The sequence below is a fragment of the Marmota monax genome, unplaced genomic scaffold (assembly GCF_021218885.2).
Source record: "Marmota monax isolate L192 unplaced genomic scaffold, Marmota_monax_Labrador192_F-V1.1 WCK01_AAM20220418_F8-fsc00021, whole genome shotgun sequence".
Classification (NCBI taxonomy): domain Eukaryota; kingdom Metazoa; phylum Chordata; class Mammalia; order Rodentia; family Sciuridae; genus Marmota; species Marmota monax.
This window is the reverse complement of record NW_026695228.1, coordinates 24,235,840-24,255,628: the sequence shown is the minus strand read 5'-3', so window position 1 is coordinate 24,255,628 and position 19,789 is coordinate 24,235,840. Positions and strand designations below refer to the sequence as shown.

The window sequence follows — 19,789 nt, the reverse complement described above, 5'->3', positions numbered from 1 at the left end:
CAGTCTTTATTGTTAAGTGTGCTAGTGTGCCGTGCCTACACTGTAGGTTTGAATGTCCCTACCCCCGGGTTACACCAAATTCTGTATTGCTTCCTGATCCAATCTGAGTTCATTTGTAGAAATCTCATCTGTTATGAATATGATGTGTGTTCTCCCTCTTAAGTTCTAAGCTGACGCTTGTAACAACTAAATAATATTAATAAGCATATGCACTATTGAAAAAAATATCATTACTAATGGGGGATGTTATATTTTTAAATCACTGCTCCTAAACCAGGCTCCTCACCTTGCACCTGTAAAAAGATACAATATTATACTGTAAGTATTAACTTGATAAAACCATATGCATTATATTTCGACTTGCCTTTCCCATTCAACTTTGTGTATTGGAGGTTTTTTAAATATCAGCACATGAGCTGTACTATGGACTGATGTGTTCTCTTTTTAAAATTTATACTGACATACCCTATTTATTTTGCTATTCTTTATTGATGGTTGCTTGTATGTTATGAAATTTTTTCACTCTTGCAAATATCCTGCAGCAAACCTTAGAGCTTTCAGTAAACATGGGATTGTTTAATGTGATGTAGATTAAAAGAAGTGTGATTGCTGGGCCTTAGGTATGCACCACTTAAATTTTCATAACTGGTACCAAATTGCTGAATAAAGTGTCTACATAAATTGACTCCAATATCTACCAATAGGAATATCTATTTCACCCCTGGTCTAACAACTATTAAGTATAATCAATTTGGCAGATTTTCCTGAACTAATGCTTGAAATATTAGCTCTCTTTTAAAAATTAATTTCAGTTTCCTTGATTGCTGGGTATTTATTTGCCATTTGTTTTTCTCTTTCAGTTAAGAACATATAAATTTCTCTTTGTCCCAGTGGCTCAGGAGGCTGAGGCAGGAGGATTTCAAGTATAAAGCCAGCCTCAGCAACTCAGCACTAAATAATGCTGCTGTGGTCATTGGTGTGCAAGCATCTGTTTGAGTCCCAGTTTTCTGTTCTTTGGGGTGCACATGGATTGGGTCAAGATGCTGGGTGATGTGATAATTCTATGTTTAACTTTCTGAGGAACTGCCCAACTGTTTTCCACACTGGCTGGACCATTTTCCATTCCCAGGAGTAGTGCATGAAGATTCCAGATTCTTCCCATCCTCACCAATATTATTATTTTCTTTTAAAACATGTTACTTTTTTCTTTTCTCCTTTTTTTAAACAAACTGTACAGTTCTTCATTCTTGGTGAAATTTCTACATTTTTAAAAAACTTTCTTTCCTACATCTATAAGCTTGAACAATTTCAATGTTTTCTTTTTATCTGAGTCATTCATAATTAGAATTGGTTGTCGTGCTTTTTATTTTTTAATTTTTATTGAGTTTTAAAAAATAAGTAATAGTGGAATGCATTACAATTCTTATTACACATATACAGCACAATTTTTCATATATCTGGTTGTATATAAAGTAAGTTGACACCAATTCGTGTCTTCATACATGTACTTTGGATAATAATGTCCATCACATTCCACCATCCTTGCTGATCCCCTGCCCCCTCCCTTTCCCTCCCACCCCTCTGCCCTATCTAGAATTCATTTATTCCTCCCATGCTTCCCTCCCTACCCCACTATGAGTCAGTCTCCTTATATCAAAGAAAACATTCAGAATTTGGTTTTTTGGGATTGACTAACTTCACTTAGCATTATCTTCTCCAATGCCATCCATAACCTGCAAATGCCATGATTTTATTCTCTTTTATTGCTGAGTAATATTCCATTGTGTATATATGCCACAGTTTTTATCCATTCATCCACTGAAGGGCATCCAGTTGGCTCCATAGTTTAGTATTGTGAATTGTGCTGCTATAAACACTGATGTGGCTGTATCCCTGTAGTATGCTGGTTTTTTTATGTCCTTTGGGTATAGACCGAGGAGAGGGAGAGCTGGGTCAAATGGTGGTTCCATTCCCAGTTTTCTAAGGAATCTCCATTCTGCTTTCCATATTGGCTGCACCAATTTGCAGTCCCACCAGCAGTGTATGAGTGTGCCTTTTCCCCCACATCCTCACCAACACTTATTGTTGTTTGTCTTCATAATAGCTGCCATTCTGACTGGAGTGAGTTGACATCATAAGTAGTTTTGATTTGCATTTCTCTAATTGCTAGCGATGATGAACATTTTTTCATATATTTATTGACTGAATGTGTGTCCTCTTCTGAGAAGTGTCTGTTCAGGTCCTTGGCCCATTTGTTGATTGGGTTCTTTGTTTTTTTGGTGCTTAGCTTTTTGAATTCTTTATATACTCTAGAGATTAGTGCTCTATCTGATGTGTGAGGGGTAAAAATTTTCTCCCAGGATGTAGGCTCTCTGTTCACCTCACAGATTGTTTCTTTTGCTGAGTAGAAACTTTTTAGTTTGAATCCATCCTATTTATTGATTCTTGGTTTTAATTCTTGCACTATAGGAGTCTTATTAAGGAAGTTGGGGCCTAATCCCACATGATGAAGATTAGGGCCTAATTTTTCTTCTATTAGACATAGAGTCTCTGATTAAAATGTTGCTTTTTATATTACTTATTCACAACAGAATTGTCAATAATGTGTAATGATCATTTCAGGGCCATTGCCAAATGTGCAACCTAAACACATATCGTTTCTTTGTGCTGAGATCATCCAAAAATCTTCTCTTCTTGACTAAAAAACAATTACATTCTGATTAGCTTTAGTGACTCTAGAATGCAACAGAACACCAGAACGCATTCCTTCTGACTGTGACTTTGTGCTTGTTGACGACCTCTACTACCCTTCTTCTTCCCTGTCCAGCCCTGGTAACCATTAGTCTCCTCTCTGCTCCCCAGACACCAGCAGTTCTGAGTTCCACCTCCAAGGGGGATTCTGCAGTCTTTGCCTCTCTATGTTCATTTTGGGGTGTGAAGTGCATCTCACTGTGGTTTTGCATCAGGTTCAAATTTTGTTCTCCATAAGTAAAGTTTGGTTGGGAGACAGCCACACCCGCTCCTTTGGTGTCTATGATGGCTGCCACCCTCATGGCAGAGGTGAGTCACTGTGAGAGACCATGTGGCCTGTGAAGCCCAAGACATTGACTCTCTGCCCCTTCACAGAAGTTTGCTGGGACCTCCACTCAAGCAAGTAGGCAAGGTGAGAACCATGTTAGTGTGTGTGTGTGTGAGTGTGTGTGTGTGTTGCATGAGCTTCTCTAGGTTAGAGCTGCTGGGTGGGTGGGGGATGTGATGGACAGAAGGACAGTTCCCCATAGCTATCCACGCCTTCCTCTGTGCAACCTGTGATCTGTGGGAGACCAACCTCTAACATGCCTGAGTCACACTCCCTGGGTGGATGCTGAGGCGCTCAGTCACAGAAATGTGGCAGAGCTTTCCCTACCCTTCTTGGGTTCGAGGGACGGTGTCTGGTACATGGGTGTGTCTTGCTACAGCCCCACGGTGGAGCTGTGTTCACCTGTTCCTTTGTAATATAACCCCTTGCCCTGTTTAGGATAGAATCTTCCATGGAAGTGCCTTGAGTGTGTCCCCTTCTCTTACTGTGCCCTTGGGTGTCGCGACCCCTTGCCCGCAAGGAAGACGCAACTCGAGAATCTTCTTTCAACAGTTTATTCAGGCCCTTGATATTTCTTCTTCTCTCTCTCGGATGCCCCTCCCAGCCTTAATAAAGCATCCCAAGCCCCAATGCAAAGCTGCCGCGTGGAACTTTCTCACAGGGTGGTGAAAAATCATGTGCCAACTTTCCCAGATAAGAAGTTGTTTGTCACAGACCACAGCGGAGCCAGCGCCATCTTGTAATGGCGACCATAATCTGCAGAAACGGCAGAAGCGGCTCACCACACTTGGGTGTGGCCTACCTAGGTGTCAGTCAACCTGCTGACAGTGGACATCATGAAGATAGACTCAGCCCCCTGAAACCTGACCCCTTGTCTCATTTCAATAACTTCCTCAATAAAAAGGGTCAGCAGTGCTCTCTCTCTCTCTCTCTCTCTCTCTCTCTCTCTCTCTCTCTCTCTTCCTGTGGACCCTTAAGGTCAGAGGAGCCGTCACAGCGACCCCAAAGAAAAAGGTACTTGTGTCTCTTGTGTGGTTATTTTGTACAGCCCGATTAGCCCAGTTTACCTGGAGTGACCCCTGAGCCGTTTAATTGTGAGAACAGAAACCTGACAGTGATCATTTCACCCCACCTTTTGTATTTATGAATATTGTCTTTAAAATCAGAACAAATATCAAAAACCAACCAACCAAGCAAAGAAACTGGCACTCTATTGCAATCACCCTGAGCTCTGTTCTCTTTAGTTATTGCAAGGGCTAACTATTGCTGCAGAACAAGCAGTCCTCAATGCAAATGGTTTAATAGGGGTTTTATAGGACTACCTGTTGGGGGTTTTCTGTATCTGGCTCAGGAAAAGAATATGCATGTTCACAGGATAGCCTGTGGCCAGAAATCACAGGATGGAAGGAAATTCATCTCCATTGTGAGCCATCCTTGATCTTGAGGACTGAAGTCATTTTGAGCCTGAAGGACACACATAATGGAGGATACAGGTATTGCTCATTTAGTACCCTTCTAGTGCTGTGGCAAAATTCAGAAAGGGGAGGAATATTTCACTTAGATCAATGGAAGGGGGTTAGCAAGGATGGTGGAATGTGATGGACATCATTATCCAAAGTACATGTATGAAGACACAAATTGGTATCAACATACTTTACCTACAACCAGAGATATGAAAAATTGTGCTGTATACGTGTAATAAGAATTATAATGCATTCCTCTGTCATTTATTTTTAAAAAATAAATTAAAAAAACAGGGTTAATATTTCTAGGCAGCACTGCACATTTTCAAGCAGATCAGTGACTCAATAATGCAACCTACAAAATGCTGACCAATCTCATTGAGAGAACCCCCCAACATATGAACACCAACCTCCACACCTCAGTGATTATATTTGCAAGATGAAAAGACATATTTTACGTAGCAATCCAATATGTAATGTTCCACCATGCGACCAGCGCACTGGTTTCATTAAAGAGGTTCTTGGCATAAAAGTTAGCTAGTGAGATTGAAATAAACACACAGACTCAGTTACCTTTTTCTATGACCAGGTCCGAGACGGCTCTCCCTCTGAACTCACATCTCGAACCACCTGGTAGGGCAGCAGGGATCACTCAGGGCTAGCAGGAGAGAGAGAGAGGGAGCACGCCAGGGAGTGGCCTTTTATTGGGGAACAAGAAATTCAGGGGAGAATTCCATCCAATGAAGGTTGAGGGGGGCAGCACTCCAAGGTCAGGGTCAGTGATTGGCCCCAGGGTCAGTGGTCAAGTCACACCCCCACACGGACAGGCTCTCGCACCAGGAGAGGGCCGGGAAAGCTCCGACACAGTTTAGCCAGAGCTCCTCACACCCAAACCGGGAGTTGCCCAATCACGTGTGAGAATGGCTCCCCACAGTAATGTAGATGTTTTTTCTTATCATATTTAAAGACCTCTCTGATTCTGAGGCCAAAGTAACCAAACTTTTAAGTTTTCCTTTCCACGTAGACTTCAAGTGGAGACATGTATTTGAAAATAAGCTTTGCCAGTGATTATGGTAGAGACTGTGGACACCAAGCTGGCCAATAGAAAAGAATCCCAATGGTGAGGAGAAAAGCCAGTGCTCAGCCATGAGGCTCACTGGTCTGTTAGAATCTGACTCATCAGGAAGAGCAGCTGAGATGGGGACACACAGAGGCATGAAAGACCCACAGGGCAAAACCATGCTGTGGGATTCCCTCCAGTATAGGATTATTACACAGGCCATCTTAACTGTCAAATTAAGTACTGGTAATGGTACTCCCCCCACAGGAGTACCATGCACGACTGTGTGTTTTAGTATCAATAAAAGAAAAATTACGCCATATGATCCATCATGGGAGAAGAAATGGTTTTCAGAAATGCATGTCATCCCTTGAGATGAAAGTGAATTTCCAAGATCTCTGATCCAGGATTGAAAAGTCACTTTGAGGGAGTATGCCAATGACAGAGAGGAAGACTGCTTGGATCTCAGAGGGAGCAGAGAGCTTAGCAGGGTGAAGTTGAAATCAAAGGAAGAGAAACTCCAGAGAACAAGGAGAAGGAGCAAGTCTTATTTCTCTCTCTCAGATCAAAGTATTAAAATTTGTTTTCCTCTGAGTCTTTGAGCTCTGTGATCAACAGCAATCAAACTCAGACAGGTCAGAAGGGAAGGGGATGGAGGTGCTGTCCTATGGGGGTCCAGTAGGAGAGGTGAAAGGTGACCCTTGAGCAGAGGCCTGCAGGAGAGGAGGGCGCCCTTAGGTGGTCTGCATAGGCCTGGGTCTCTTGGGAGGGGCGACAGTGCAGGGTCCTGAGGATGGTGCTGGCCTGGCACATCCAAGTTTCAAAGGAGCCCCGGGGGCAGCAAGCGTGAGCTGGTGGGTGCACAGGAGGCCCCGTCTGCTAATGCTGAGGGGAGAGCTGCCTCCTGGCTGCTGTGGAGATGCTGACATCCTCAGGAGGGGCCTTTGTTCCCCTGCCCTCTTGTGACTGTTGCTGGAGGCAGCTTTACTGAGGTGGCTGACCCCTGAGGAGCTGTGCATACTTTATTTGGATGAGAGGATAAATTCAGACACACATGACCCTGGCTGTCCCTTTACCACTTCAGTGTCATAGATGTGCCCATCTCTTCCACGAGTGTCCCCAGATCCCTTGTGCTTCTTATTTTTTTGTGTTTTTTTTCTTTGGCAGGACCTCTTACCCTAAGGTCCACCCCAACAGCGAATTTTCTCCTCTACGATATTATACCATTAGTGCTGGTTCTATGCTGCACAGCAGGTGTCTGGATATTAATCCCATGTACAACTTTAACTTTACACCCATGGACACACAACCCACATGTCCCCCACTCCAGGTCCTGACACCACTGTTCTATTCTGTGTATCTATGAGTCTGACAACTTGAGGTATCTCATGGATGCATAATCACGCATTGTTCTGATGTCAAAGGTGTCCTGTGGACCAGAGTGGGTCCCTTCTCATTTCTCCCTGTTATTTGGGAACAGGGGTCTGTATTATAAAGGTCTCAATTTAGCAGACAGCACCATACAGGAGAGGAAACATTACAGCCCCATATCCTTGATGAACACCGAAGCATAGAATCTGCAATAAAAGAATTGCAAAATGAGTTCAATGGTGTGTTAAAAGGATCATTCCCAATTTGGTGTATATGAGTGAGTGCCCCTGATCTCGACTGATCTCCATAAAAATCTGCACCTCTTTTGACATTCTGTCATCTTCCTAAAGAGGATTTATCCCTGGGAACATTATAACATACATGCATTTATTTTTGTGTATCCTACATTTTCCATTATAAAGTAAGGTCCAAACAAGAAGAGATTCTCCCTGTTCTGTTCATTTTTTTTAATCAAAGGTGGAAATTTATATGGAGAAACATTAAGGAAATTAATTTCTACCCAGAACAACGTACATGGTTTCAAAACAATTTCTTTTAATGAAATAGATTGAAAATCTAAAACAAAATTTCCATCAAAAGAACTAAAACAACAATCATTTAATTCCGTCATCATGAGTAATTTGAGATTGAAAAAGACCTGGATATAAATGATAAAAACATATTTTTTTAGGAGCAGTGAAAGAAGTGGTGTTCAAAGGTGCAATTTCATCCTGTAAAAACCTAAGTGTGTACCACTTAGGACACTGGACATAACGGCAGGAGCAATGGAGTGAGTCACAACCAAGGTTAGAGCGTCACCACCGCTCCCTTCATGAGATCCCACCATGCACGTGGGCCAGGAATGTCACCTGCATCTTCCCACCTATTCCCAGCAGTAGGCCTATGAGGCCAGGTGCCTATTCCAATCTTGCAGAGGGGACATCTCTGCAGATATAACAAAACTCCTGTGTATGAAACATGTGCTCATGAGATGTTCACTTGAATGCAATAGAGTATGTTCTACAAAAGGGCAGAGGGTGATTGATGCTCATAGAATAGAAACAACCCAAAGGCCAAAAAGCAATAGTTCAGAAAAACAGATGAGAAATAAGATGCAAAATGGTATAAGAGGAACTTGACTAGCATGGATCATGCAGAACTTTAAATATAAAAAGCAATGGAGAGGGGTCAGCAAGGGGACCCACTCATAGGTTTGACCACATAAAATTCATAAGCTCACCTGTTCCCCCTCAAACTGTCAAAACATATATAAAGAACTACATGGCAAACAGGACCTTAGTGAAAATCACTTCCAATTCTTTCTTTGAACTCAGAATATAAAGATGCCCATTCTCTAAAAGCAAAGAATTTGCAATATCAAAGACAGAAAAAGGCTCACAATCTAAAAATTGTGTTTAGCCTGTATAGTAAGGAAAGAATTGCAAATAAATCCCTTCAATTTTATACTTTAACCCATCAAATAAAAGTTATTCCATGACCACCCAGAAGAGAGAGGATGCTGTGAGATGTGTGTCCCCTGAAGGATGGTGACAAGGCAGTATTTGTAAGCAGCCCATTAGTCTCACCTCTTTTTAAAAAATATTTTTAAATATTTATTTTCTAGTTGTACACAATACCTTTATTTTGTTTATTTATTTTTATGTGGTTCTGAGGATCGAACCCAGGGCCTTGTGCTAGGCGAGTGCTCACCACTGAGCCACTACCCCAGCCCTAGTCTCCCTTTTGTAATGAATATGGAAATAGCTTGAATACACTCCACACTAAGATTAAAGGAAGAAATGCCCTCACCTCACTGCACAACCTGCCACCCCTGAGACTCATTTTGCCCAACCTGCTACTGGGGAGCTCCCTGGATATGTTCTCATTTTAAGGAAAATACTTGATACAATTGAACTCTGATCCCATTATATGTTGTCAGCAATGATGTAAGCACTGCAGAGTCTGAGAGTCGCTTCTCTTTTAACATGTTAACCAGTGGCAGATGAGTGAGTCAGCACTCAGCTCTCTCAACTCTGGGCTGGGTGGGTCCATGTTGTCAGCTTCTGTTCTTGATGAATGTTTCCTGCAGGACCTGCCTCCAATGATGAACTGAGTGTCATGAGCTTTCCTCCTGGCCCTCCCAATTCTCCTGCTCCAGGGCACTGGTCTTCCACCAGGCAGGATGAGGGCTCCTGGAGATGGGTGGCAATGGCTGAGGAAGTTGGGGTTGTTACAACTTGGATTTGGCACTGTGCCTAGCAGGTTGAGAGTGGAGAGTTTGAGAAACACATTTCCAGACCAGAATCTTTCCAACTTCAGTGAGAATATGAATCACTTGGGGATCTGGTTGAAATGCAGGTTGTGATGTGGCAGGTTGGTGTGGCCAGAGGTTGTGGTTTTGTAAGAGCTCCCAGTTGGCATTGAGTCTGCCAGTCCTGGCTGGTGGACTCTCTTGTTTTTTGATACTACACAGAAAAATTGTGATAATGGCCTATAACAGAATGTTTTCAAGAACACATGCACTGTGGAGTGACTGCTCCAGCTAATCATCATGCGCATCACTTCTTGTGGTTATTATTTCTGTGGTGAGACACTCGATATCCACTCTCCACTGTTAAAGATTCTGTTGCTAACTATGGTCACCAGGTTGTAGGTCTCCTGAACTCTTCCTCCTGTCTAGCTGAACCTCAGATCCTTTGACCAACATCTCTCCCCACAACCCCACAAACCACATCAGTCCCCGGTGACCACCATTTCACTTTTTTATTTCTATGAATTAATGATTTACGATTCTACAAGTGAGTGAGATCATGCAGCATTTATCTTCCTGTCTCACTTTCACTTGCTGGGGACTTCCATTTCCATCTGTGCTGTCATAATTGACAGAAGTTCTTCCATTTTTATGGTTGAACCATACTCCCCTGAGTATACATATGGCCTTCTCTTTATCCATCCATCCATGGATAGACACCTAAGTGGATTCCATATCTGCCTACTCTGGTCAATGCTGCAGAGATATGGAAGTGCAGAAGTCTCTGAGATGTCACCTTCATTTCCTTTGGGTGACCATTTCCAGCGGTGAGACTGTGGGGTCACATGGTGGTTCCATTATTTTGCACTGAGGCTATGGTCCAGCGTCAGAGTTAGGTGCAGGTGTTCTGAGGCCTTCTCCACTGTGAACATCTCCACTACCTCAGTTCTGAATTTAGGTGGTCAGATGTGGACCCTGTTGAGCTCAGCTTCTGCCTAAACAATTTGACATTTGCATCCTGAATGTTTTCCTCATGACAGGTAGTTTAATTTACTGACTTTGGCTCCTTATTTATAAACTGGTCGTTTCTTCTTCTTCACGGAGTTTCCCTCAGAACTAAGCTGTGTGTTAAAGCTCACAGGAAATGACCTGCCTGGATCAGATGCTCCAGAGATAGCAGCCATTGTGACCATCACCTTGTTCCTCATTGGCCCAGGTCACTGTGATGTCACAAGGGTTTCCTGGCACAGAAAGATGAGCCAACATTGAGCTGCTCCTGGGAGACAGGGAGTGGTTGTTGAGGGGATGTCCTCCCAGGACCCAGGTAGGAAGCTCAGAGCCTTGGTCCACCATCCTGTGCTGTGTTAGACTCATGGACATCATCTCTGAACCACTCATGATGGCTCCAAGTTGGCACAGTAAGGGTTTTCAGACTCTTTAATGCTATTTTAGGATGTTCCACTCTTGGGAAAATGTACAAAACTGATGTTTGTTGGCACATCAAATTATTTCTCTGTTGCTTCTCACTATTCCTGGTTCAAATTCATAAAATATCATCCATGCACTTTTTTAAAAAAGGTATTTTTAGGTCCAGTTGGACACAATACCTTTATTTTGTTTATTTAGTTTTTTTAGGTGGTGCAGGGCTTGAACCAGTGCCTCATGTGTGCTAGGCAAGTGCTCTATCCCTGAGCCACAACACCAGTCCCTAATTAGTAAATTTTTGATGTCATCAGAAATATAAACTGTTTTCCTCTCTGATTTTGCCCCACAGAGATCTGGTTACAAATTTTCCAATTAGTCATCACGCCCACATTTTCTCTGCTCTCGGCCTCAGGTTCCCCAAATGGGAGGGCAAGAGGAAGTCATGAGAGAGAGAGTGAGCACGTTCAGAAGTGGGATTGTATTGGGGGGACCCTTGTTCTTAGAATGTTCTATCCCAAAAGGCCAGAAGGGGCAGGGTTACAAGGAACAGGTGAGTGTGATTCAACCCAAGGGGCGTCATCTACATCTGAAGACAGGCCCTCAACTTCCAGAACTGGGACAATGCCCAAGTCACTAGGAAATGTAGTGATGGGTCAGAGCCTGTCACTTCAGGATGGAAGGTGTGAGGCATTCAGAGTTGCTCCCCACAGTTGGGATCCATGTCTATCACCTCCTGAGTTCAAATAGTTCTTGTGATCCGAAATTCTGATCTAAAGGAAGGAAGAGTAATTTAAAAAATGGAGCTGCCACCCCCAACCAGCGTGGGCAGCTAAACTAAGGGTCGCTGGAGTGAATTTCCTAAGGTATCAAATAAACCACAGACACAAAATTTACCTTTAATTCAAGTCCCAGGAAGGCTCCTCTACCCCTGGCCTTTTGCTCCCTAAATGGGACAGCGAGGAATGTCACAAGAGGCTGGCGAGAGAGACCGCGAGCAGGTTCAGGAGTGGTCGTCTATTTGGGAGACTCTCTTAGAAATTTCCATCCAATAACGATCAAGAGGGACAGGTTACAAGGACAGGTATGGTAACTGGATCCCTGGGGTTGTATGAAGACACACTTGGTGACGTTTTTACGACTTTCAAGATCAGGGCCTTGGTCTTTGGCCACTTTGATGTGGCCAGATCACGGGAAGTGACCAACAGAGCCTCACCAATCAGGAATGAAAAATGCTGGTCACATGCTGTGACAGCCTCCTAAATATTTTTCCTTTTTTATTTGAAAAAAGCAGGTGATGGGTCACTTTTTTGAGCCCCCAAACCTTGTTTGAAGGCTGGCCATCCAACAATTACAATACAAAAGAGAATTAATAGCAAGAGAACAATACAAGAATATACCATGCAGAGTGTAAGAATGTTTCCAGGATTAAAGCCATTTAATTCTTTTCATTTTTGATTAGCTAAGGAAGTAGGATCCGAAAATCAATCTTAATTTTTTGTATATCTTGAGTATGAGGATGGAGCTCCAAAAGATCCAAGTTGTTATTATTATTTTGCCAAAGACCCCAAAATGGTTTTTAACCTTCTCCAAATCCCATTGGGAAGCATTGTATTTGGCTGCAGTAACACACACATACTCACAGCTAGCGTGACATTTAAGTCTTTCCTTGAACTTCAAAGCTGAAAGTTCATTACCTATATTGATGACAGTTGCCTCTAAGGCATTTAGCTTAGTCTCAATCTTTTCATCAATATCTATTTGATTATGAGTATCCTTGGGAGTATTCTGAGCCAAATTATTAAGAAAGTTTGCATGTTGAATATTTTGTGATATAGTCACCGAAGCTGTGACTATTGAAGCAATAAAAGAAACCAAGGCAACAACTCCTGCTATTATGAGGCCAAGAGGGTGTTTAGGTCTTGCTCTCTGGCGTGTATTTGTTGTAAGACTTGAAAATCAGCATTAGCGTACCATGGCTCTGAAATCTTAGCTGGTAATAAGACAAATGAGGGCTGATGGAGTGTCAGCGTCCCTTTTCCTTTATTATATCTGGTGACACAATTAGTTAAATTACATTTCCTACATGTTACAAGATATCTTTCATCTTTCCATTTAACTTTTACATTTCCAGAAATTAAAATGCAAGGAGATTGAACTCAGGCTTATAAACCACAACAAGAACCTTCTTTACAGTTCTTTCCTACAAATTCTGGTAAAGGTTTGTCAATAAAATGTAGGGATTCTGAGGCAGCAATTAAGTGACAAACATCTTTCTGAATGCCACCTTTGCTGAAGTTCAGGATGTTGCTAACAAATCCTCCAGGAGCCATGGCAGTTCTCTTGTGTAACTGCCTTTTGTCAGTTTTTGGAGACCAATCCAAAATAGACCCACTCTTTCTAGACACCTTATGAAAGGTGTCAATCTATCCACTTAGGAAAGGTGCCAATTTCTATTGCAGACTGATTAGGACAATGAGATATTCATGGACATTCTGCTGAGATGACTGGTTTGTTATGAGAAAGTCCCATTTTAATAACTGATTTAGTATAAAGTTTTGAGTCTTCATTAACAATATGATTATTTGCTCTGGGTCTCCCAACTGCTGTCTTTTCCTCAAATGACACTTTTAGACAGCCAGCATGTTTATCGTGGGACCAACACAAGGGTAGGTGGGCGCTATAGTCAGAATAACTTATGAGTGTCTGTGAATCTTCCCATCATATATGACTCATGAGTAAATATTGGGATGGACTCTCCAGTCCACTGCTGGATGTACCAGAGGTGGATCTGGAAAATAGGTCCAGTAGGTTTCTCCCTGATTCCCTTTCACCTGACAGCCCAACAGGGCTAATCCTGCAGCAAGCCTCATCACTGGAGTTTTAGCTCTCCCTTGGAGTCGAATCATTGGTGTGGCTCCTAACGTCAATTTCCATAGGTCCCTCCATGCCTGATGGTGCCTTCAGGTACCCAAATAGGACGACAAGCACCTTCTGGAAAAATACAAGCATGACCTCTGCCCCACATAATCACTGGATCTGGTCCTTTCCACTGACCAGTCTGTAAGTCCTTCCCCCAAACTTGGCCTAAAGTCCTGTTGCTGTGAAAGACATATGTCGCTCAACTGCAGTGTGACCTTTTCTATCAGTATCTTCCCTGGGGAAATGTGGAACCCTAAGTAAATAATGAGAGAGAGAGAGAGAGAGAGAGAGAGAGAGAGAGAGAGAGAGAGCAAGCTGCCCCTTTTGTGGAGAAACCCTGTATCCGCTGTGAGCAAGAAAGTTCAGGCTATGACAGACTTTGAGGTTTTTAATGAGGGACTTCAGAGGAGGAGGTCATCAACATATTGTAGGAGGGTTGATTTGGTGCATAGAGGGCAAAAATCCTCAAGATCTCCAGCGAGGACTTGTCCAAAAATATGTGGGCTGTCTTGAAACCCCTGGGGCAGGACAGTCCAGGTTGTCTGTCGGAATGCATAGTTTCTGGATCAGTCCAGGTGAAGGCAAATATGTGTTGAGAAGAGACGGATAGTGGAATAGAAAAGAAGGCATCTTTAAGACCAGTAACTGAAAAACAGATGGAGTTTGCAGGAATGGAGGAAAGGATAGTAGAAGGGTTTGGAACCAGGTGATGTATAGGGCTGGTTGAACAATTTATTAATCTTAATTCCTGCGCCAAATGGTATGTTCTGTTAGGCTTTTTTACTGCTAAAATTGGGGTATTGAATAGAGAGTGTGTGGGATGGAGGAACCCTTTTCTTAATAAGCTCTGAATGATTGGCTTTAGGCCCTTAAGAGTGGCAGTTGGCAGTGTGTATTGGGCCTGGTTTTGGAAGTGGTTAGGGTCTTTAAGATGCACTTCCATGGGAGAGCAATTTGCCGAGGATGGGGTTTCAGTGTCCCACACAATTGGATCTACTCTTTTACAGGGGAGGGGAGAATGTGTGTTCTGGTGGTCGTTGGGGTCTCTACACCAGATACAAAGAGGTAAAGTCTCTTCTTCATCAGGGAGTAAAGCCATGATGAAGATATGAGTAGGGGAGGGCAATAAGGGTAAGGTTTTGGAGGCCTTCAAGATGGATAATATATCCCTTCCCAGCTAGGGGACCAGACACCGAGGCATAACCTAAAAATGGTGTGAAAAGGAGAAGGTGAGGAGTTCTGCGTGGGATGATGATTTTACCCCCTACCCCGACAATTGGAGATTTGGGGGGATAGGTGATTCCTCAAAACTCTATCATAACCGAGACTGTGGCCCTGGTGTCTACCAAAAAGTTTATGGGACGCCCATCCACTCAGATAACCATCCTGGGTTCCTGCTTGGTGATTGAATAGGCTAGGACAGAAGACCCAGGGCCCCATCAATCCTTGGTTGCTAGGCCCAGCAAGTCACTGCCGGGGAACTGACTTCAGCTCCCCTCCGGGAATTGGGGCTGTCCGATCCCCAGTGTCCAGGACGTCGGCATCTGGGGCATGGTCTGGGCAGTGCCCTGGGGTTAGGGCAAGCCGTAGCCAAGTGTCCTTCATTACCACACTTAAAGCAGGGCCCAGGGGTTCCTCGTTGTGGGGGTTGTTGTCTCCCCCTTTCCATAGGTTGGAAGGAGCCCTGGGACACCTGGGCCAACATCTGGCATTTTTGGCGTTTTGCTCCTTCATCTCAGTGGTGATAGGCCTAGAAAGCCGTGGCCAGCACCTCCATCTGAGGAGTCAAGGGAACCTCTCTAATTGTTTTTAGCTTTGCCCATATTTCAGGGGAGCTTTGTGAGAAAAAACAGGTCATACGAAGTTGCTTCCCATCCGGGGATTCAGGGTCCAAGTTAGTGTACTGAAGAGAGCCTTGTCAGTCCATCTAGGAAGGCTGAGGGGTTTTCATTCTTCTCCTGGATAACTTCCTGGAGTTTATCAAAGTTAATAGCCTTTTGTGTCACCTCCTTTAGGCCAGCTGTCAGACAGGCAATGAGATTGTCCCTGCGTCCCAGGTCTTGGGGTCATTATAACCCCAATGGGGTCTTGGTTTGGAACTGCCTGGGCCCCTAGGGGATGGTGGGCATCAGTCTGATGAACCTGGTGTGCATAGGCCCTTTTGTGGTCCCAGACACTTCTCCTTTCCTCAGGGAGGAGAGTATTGGACAGAATCATAGAGATCATGAAAGGTGAGGCTGTAGGCTTGGGCTAATATTGAAACTCTTTAATGTAAGAGACAGTTTGCAGTGTAAGATCAGAAATGTTTTTTTCTAGTTGAGAAAGGTCAAGCATCGAAAAAGGAACGTAAACCCTTAAAAATCCCATCTGGCCTGGTGACCTCTTGAAGTGGGGCCACAACCTGTGAAGTTTGAGTCGGGTGATGAGATGTGGTGACTTGTGGGTTAGGTGCTGCATTAGTGAGTGAATGGGTGGCGGGTGGACTAAACTGAGGTGGAGGGACCTGGGAGGAAGGAACAGAAATTGGAGGAGGTTGTGGGGGAGTGTTGGGAGGAGGAGGAGGAAGAGGAGGAGGAGGGGGAGGAGGAGGAGGAGTGTCCACAGAAGAAGAAGCTGCAGATGTAGAGGATGGGGAAGTGGGAGGGGGTGAAATTGGGGAGAGCAGGGCTGAGGGGGGGAGTGGTATGGAGGGGTTCATCAGCCGGGTGGAAAGTGGAGGTGGAGAGCAGAGAAGAAAATGAAGGGGGGGGGGTGTGGAGGCAGAGAGTGGAGGAGAAGAGGAGGAAGGGGGCTGGAGAGCAAGGAGTAGGTGCTGAGGCTTGCACTGTGTGCAGAGATTTGGGTGAGATCCTAGCAAGGAAAAAGCCGCCACATAGGGAATCTACTTCCACTTCTTTGCTCACAGTAATTAAAAGATCGAGGAGTAAACTGGGATCCAGAGACCCACACGTGGACCAACATTTTGGATGTCCAGGGGGGTGTGCAGGCCTGTCCATGGTACAGAATTTTATGAGCCTTTTAGGTTTAATATCAGGGGCCAGGCTCAGGGTTTTCAAACTATCTAAGAGGCTCGGCAAGGGAGAATCGGTCGGGAGGGACGAGGAATTTCCCATGCTGGAAGGGTGAGATGGGAGAGAGAGAGAGAGAGAGAGAGAGAGAGAGAGCACGCCAGGGCTGGAAAGAACTTTCTGGAAGCTCCCAAGTGGATGGAGGGTCTTGTGGGTGTCTCCAAAATGGCCGACTGCCACGGAGAAATAGAGGGCACTGCCAGGTCGTCAGCAGGGGAGTGCAATCTGTGAGACCCAAATAGAGCTGAGGCCGCAGGAAACCCGACGTCAGGAGAGTTTTTTGAGTGGAATGAAAGAGTCAGAAGGAGAGTGTTTGAAGGATTTCTGGGTGGAATGGAGTCAGAGCTCGGGTGAGATGGGCTGTAGCAACTGCGCTACCCCGTCCATGGGAGCCGAAGCGAGGGGAGATGGAGGAGTCACAAAGGGAGAATTCATCTACATCCCAGGTGGTCGATTCCCAGGGTTGTGCTCGCAGAGTGCCCAGGGTCCACCGCTATCCTGATGGGTGTGGGTGGGGTGCATTCCCCCCTAAATCACCTGGAGGGATTGCCGGACACTCAAGGGCCAATTCCCTGGTTCTGGTGAGTTGGGGTTCAGTAGCTCATGGGAGAGGGGCACTCACCAATATGCAGGCCGGTGGTGGATGTCAGGCAGGTGATCAGAGGAGTGGACTGCAACAGGAATGGTTAGGCTCGGAGTTTGGGAATGGGGTTCTGTCTTTAGCAACGGGGATCCCTATCCTGGGTTTCGGCACCAATATAGGAACTGCGGAAAAGCTCCGTAAACTCAACAAGCCAAACAACCATTTACCTGCCTGAGAGTTTATTAGCGGGACCATAGTGGCCAGTCACAGAAGAGAAGGGGTAGGGGGATGGGGGAGAGAGAGAGGGAGAGGGAGGGGGGAGGGAGAGGGGGAGGGAGACGGAGAGGGGGAAGGAGGGAGGGAGTGGGGGAGAGAGAGAGAGAGAGAGAGAGAGAGAGAATGAACATGGTGTTGATATTTATGGGCTCACCATGGGGGGAGGGGGAGCATGGGGGGAGTGGGATGTTACTTCTTTATTGGCTGAGAGTTGGTGCCACTTCAGGGATTGGAGGTGTGCCATTCATAGGGATTGGAGGGATGGTTTGCCCACCATTCAAAGTTCCCACCATTCAGTACATCACAGACCTAAACTCCTGGAACAGAAGCCCTGGGTGCACCGTCTTTACCAACACCCATGAGAATGGCATCCCGGGGTTGGGGCTGCAGTACCTGCCTCAAACCCATGACGAGTGTAAAACCTTGTCATTGGCTTGGGCCGTTGTCTGCACAAAGGCAAACAAATTCTGAGAGGGTCCCCTTTTCTCTATGAGGCAGGAGGATGTCCTGGCAGGCCTTACCTGAGTTCTCCAATGCTAGCTGCTTACCAACCAACTCACAGGCACCTGAGTCCCCCATGGACCTGTGAGCTGCTTGGCGCAAGCGCACTACAAAGTAGGAGAACGGATCTTCTGAGCCCTGATTTATCTTAGTCAAACCAGATTAGACTGATCCTGGGAAGAAATTGGCTGCCAGGCCTTGTTTGCACGTGAATTAATCTGATCATAAACCTCCAAATCATAGTTGAACTGCCTCTCTAAATCTGCAAATTCACCTGTTCCCATCAATATCTCCAAAGGGGTCTCATGATTCTGTCTCATGTTTCTCTCAAAATGCTCGGTACAAAAATCAGTCCAGTAAGACCCCCAGAGAAGGCAGTCACCGCCATTCAGACAAGCCTTGGCCATGGACACCCAGTCATTGGGCGGAAGGGGTTTTTGGCAAATCGAGTCGAGCAAGCTTTGTATAAATGGAGAATTAGGGTCATAAGTACCACAAGCATTTTTAATTCTTTTAAGGTTTTAAAAGGAATGATAGCATGTACGCAGACACACTGCTTTTGCTCGTTAACCCTATTCAAAAACTGGAAGGAGCTGAAAAGTTGTAAGGTCACCATGGGGGTGACCAGGGTGTACAGGGTGGAGGTCAACACCCCTGTCCAGGAGGCGCGTGTCCCTGTGGAGCTGAGGTAGACCCCCAGGCAGGCTCCATAGAACAGGGAGACAACTGAGAGGTGAGAACCGCAGGTGGAAAAGGCCTTGTACTTCCCTCCTGCTGTGGAGATCCGCAGGACAGAAGCCACAATTTTAGAATAAGAGAAAAGGATCCCAGCAAGAGGGAAAACCCCATGATGCCTGTCACTGTGTACAATATGACACTACTGATGAAAGTATCAGAGCAGGCGAGCTTGAGGACCTCAGGGAATTCACAGAAAGAGTGTGGGATTTCCACGTCTGTGCAGAAGGAGAGCCTCAGTCCACTCACGCTCTCAGGAAGGGCTCCCAGCACACTGATGAGCCAGCTCAGGAGAAGAACTGAGCACAGAGCCTGGGGCTCCTGAGGACCGTGTAGTGCAGGGGCCGGCAGATGGCCACGAAGCAGTCATAAGCCATCACAGTAAGAAGTCCCATGTCCAGCAGTGCAAAAACAGTGAAGAAGCACATCTGGGTGATGCAGCCTGCGTAGGTAATGGCCTTGCTCTGTGTCTGGATGTTCACCAGCATCTTGGGGATGGTGGAGGAGGTGAAGCAGAGGGCAGAAAAGGACAGGATGGACAGGAAGAAGTACATGGGCGTGTGCAGGTGGGAGTCTGAGATGGTGGCCAGGATAATGAGCAGGTGGCCAAAGATGGTCACCAGGTACAAGGACAGGAACAGCCCAGAGAAAACCGACTGCATCCCTGGCTTCTCAGAAAGTCCCTGGAGGAGAAATCCTGGAGTCCCCGTGTGGTTTTCTGGTTCCCTGTAAAGTAAATGTCCCCAGGGGCCAAGCGGCAGCTAGAAGAAGTCCATGGCCACCTCAGGACCCTGGCTGCCTGGGCATGGACCCAGTGCTCTAGGAGGCATTGGCTTGGTGGCCCCTCCTCTGCTGTGGGTCACACTGGGGTTCCTTAGTGCCACTAGTTCCCTTTTGTTGCCACCACCAGCTGGAAATCCCAGTCACCAAACCTAATTTAGTCCCCAAAGCTGACTGGACCTAGGGGACTCCCTGCACCTGGTCAGAGCCTTCCTGATCTCAGGTGTCTTAGGAATGACTTTTGTGCTTCACTTTGAAATGTCCTGGTAATAACCACC

General features: G+C 45.3%; 1 protein-coding gene across 1 annotated transcript; it reads right to left on the bottom strand.

Annotated features, from left to right (window-relative positions):
- Positions 1-18,711: 18,711 nt before the first annotated feature.
- Positions 18,712-19,751, bottom strand: LOC124088059 (olfactory receptor 7A17-like). The gene has a single exon (XM_046437408.2). It carries the CDS (start codon positions 19,391-19,393, stop codon positions 19,019-19,021), a length of 375 nt encoding a protein of 124 aa, XP_046293364.1. The 5' UTR covers positions 19,394-19,751; the 3' UTR covers positions 18,712-19,018.
- Between the last annotated feature and the right edge of the window lie 38 nt (positions 19,752-19,789).

Excerpts from the sequence above, each read along its gene's own strand:
- LOC124088059 (XM_046437408.2), bottom strand. The coding sequence starts at position 19,393 with ATGCAGTCGGTTTTCTCTGGGCTGTTCCTGTCCTTGTACCTGGTGACC.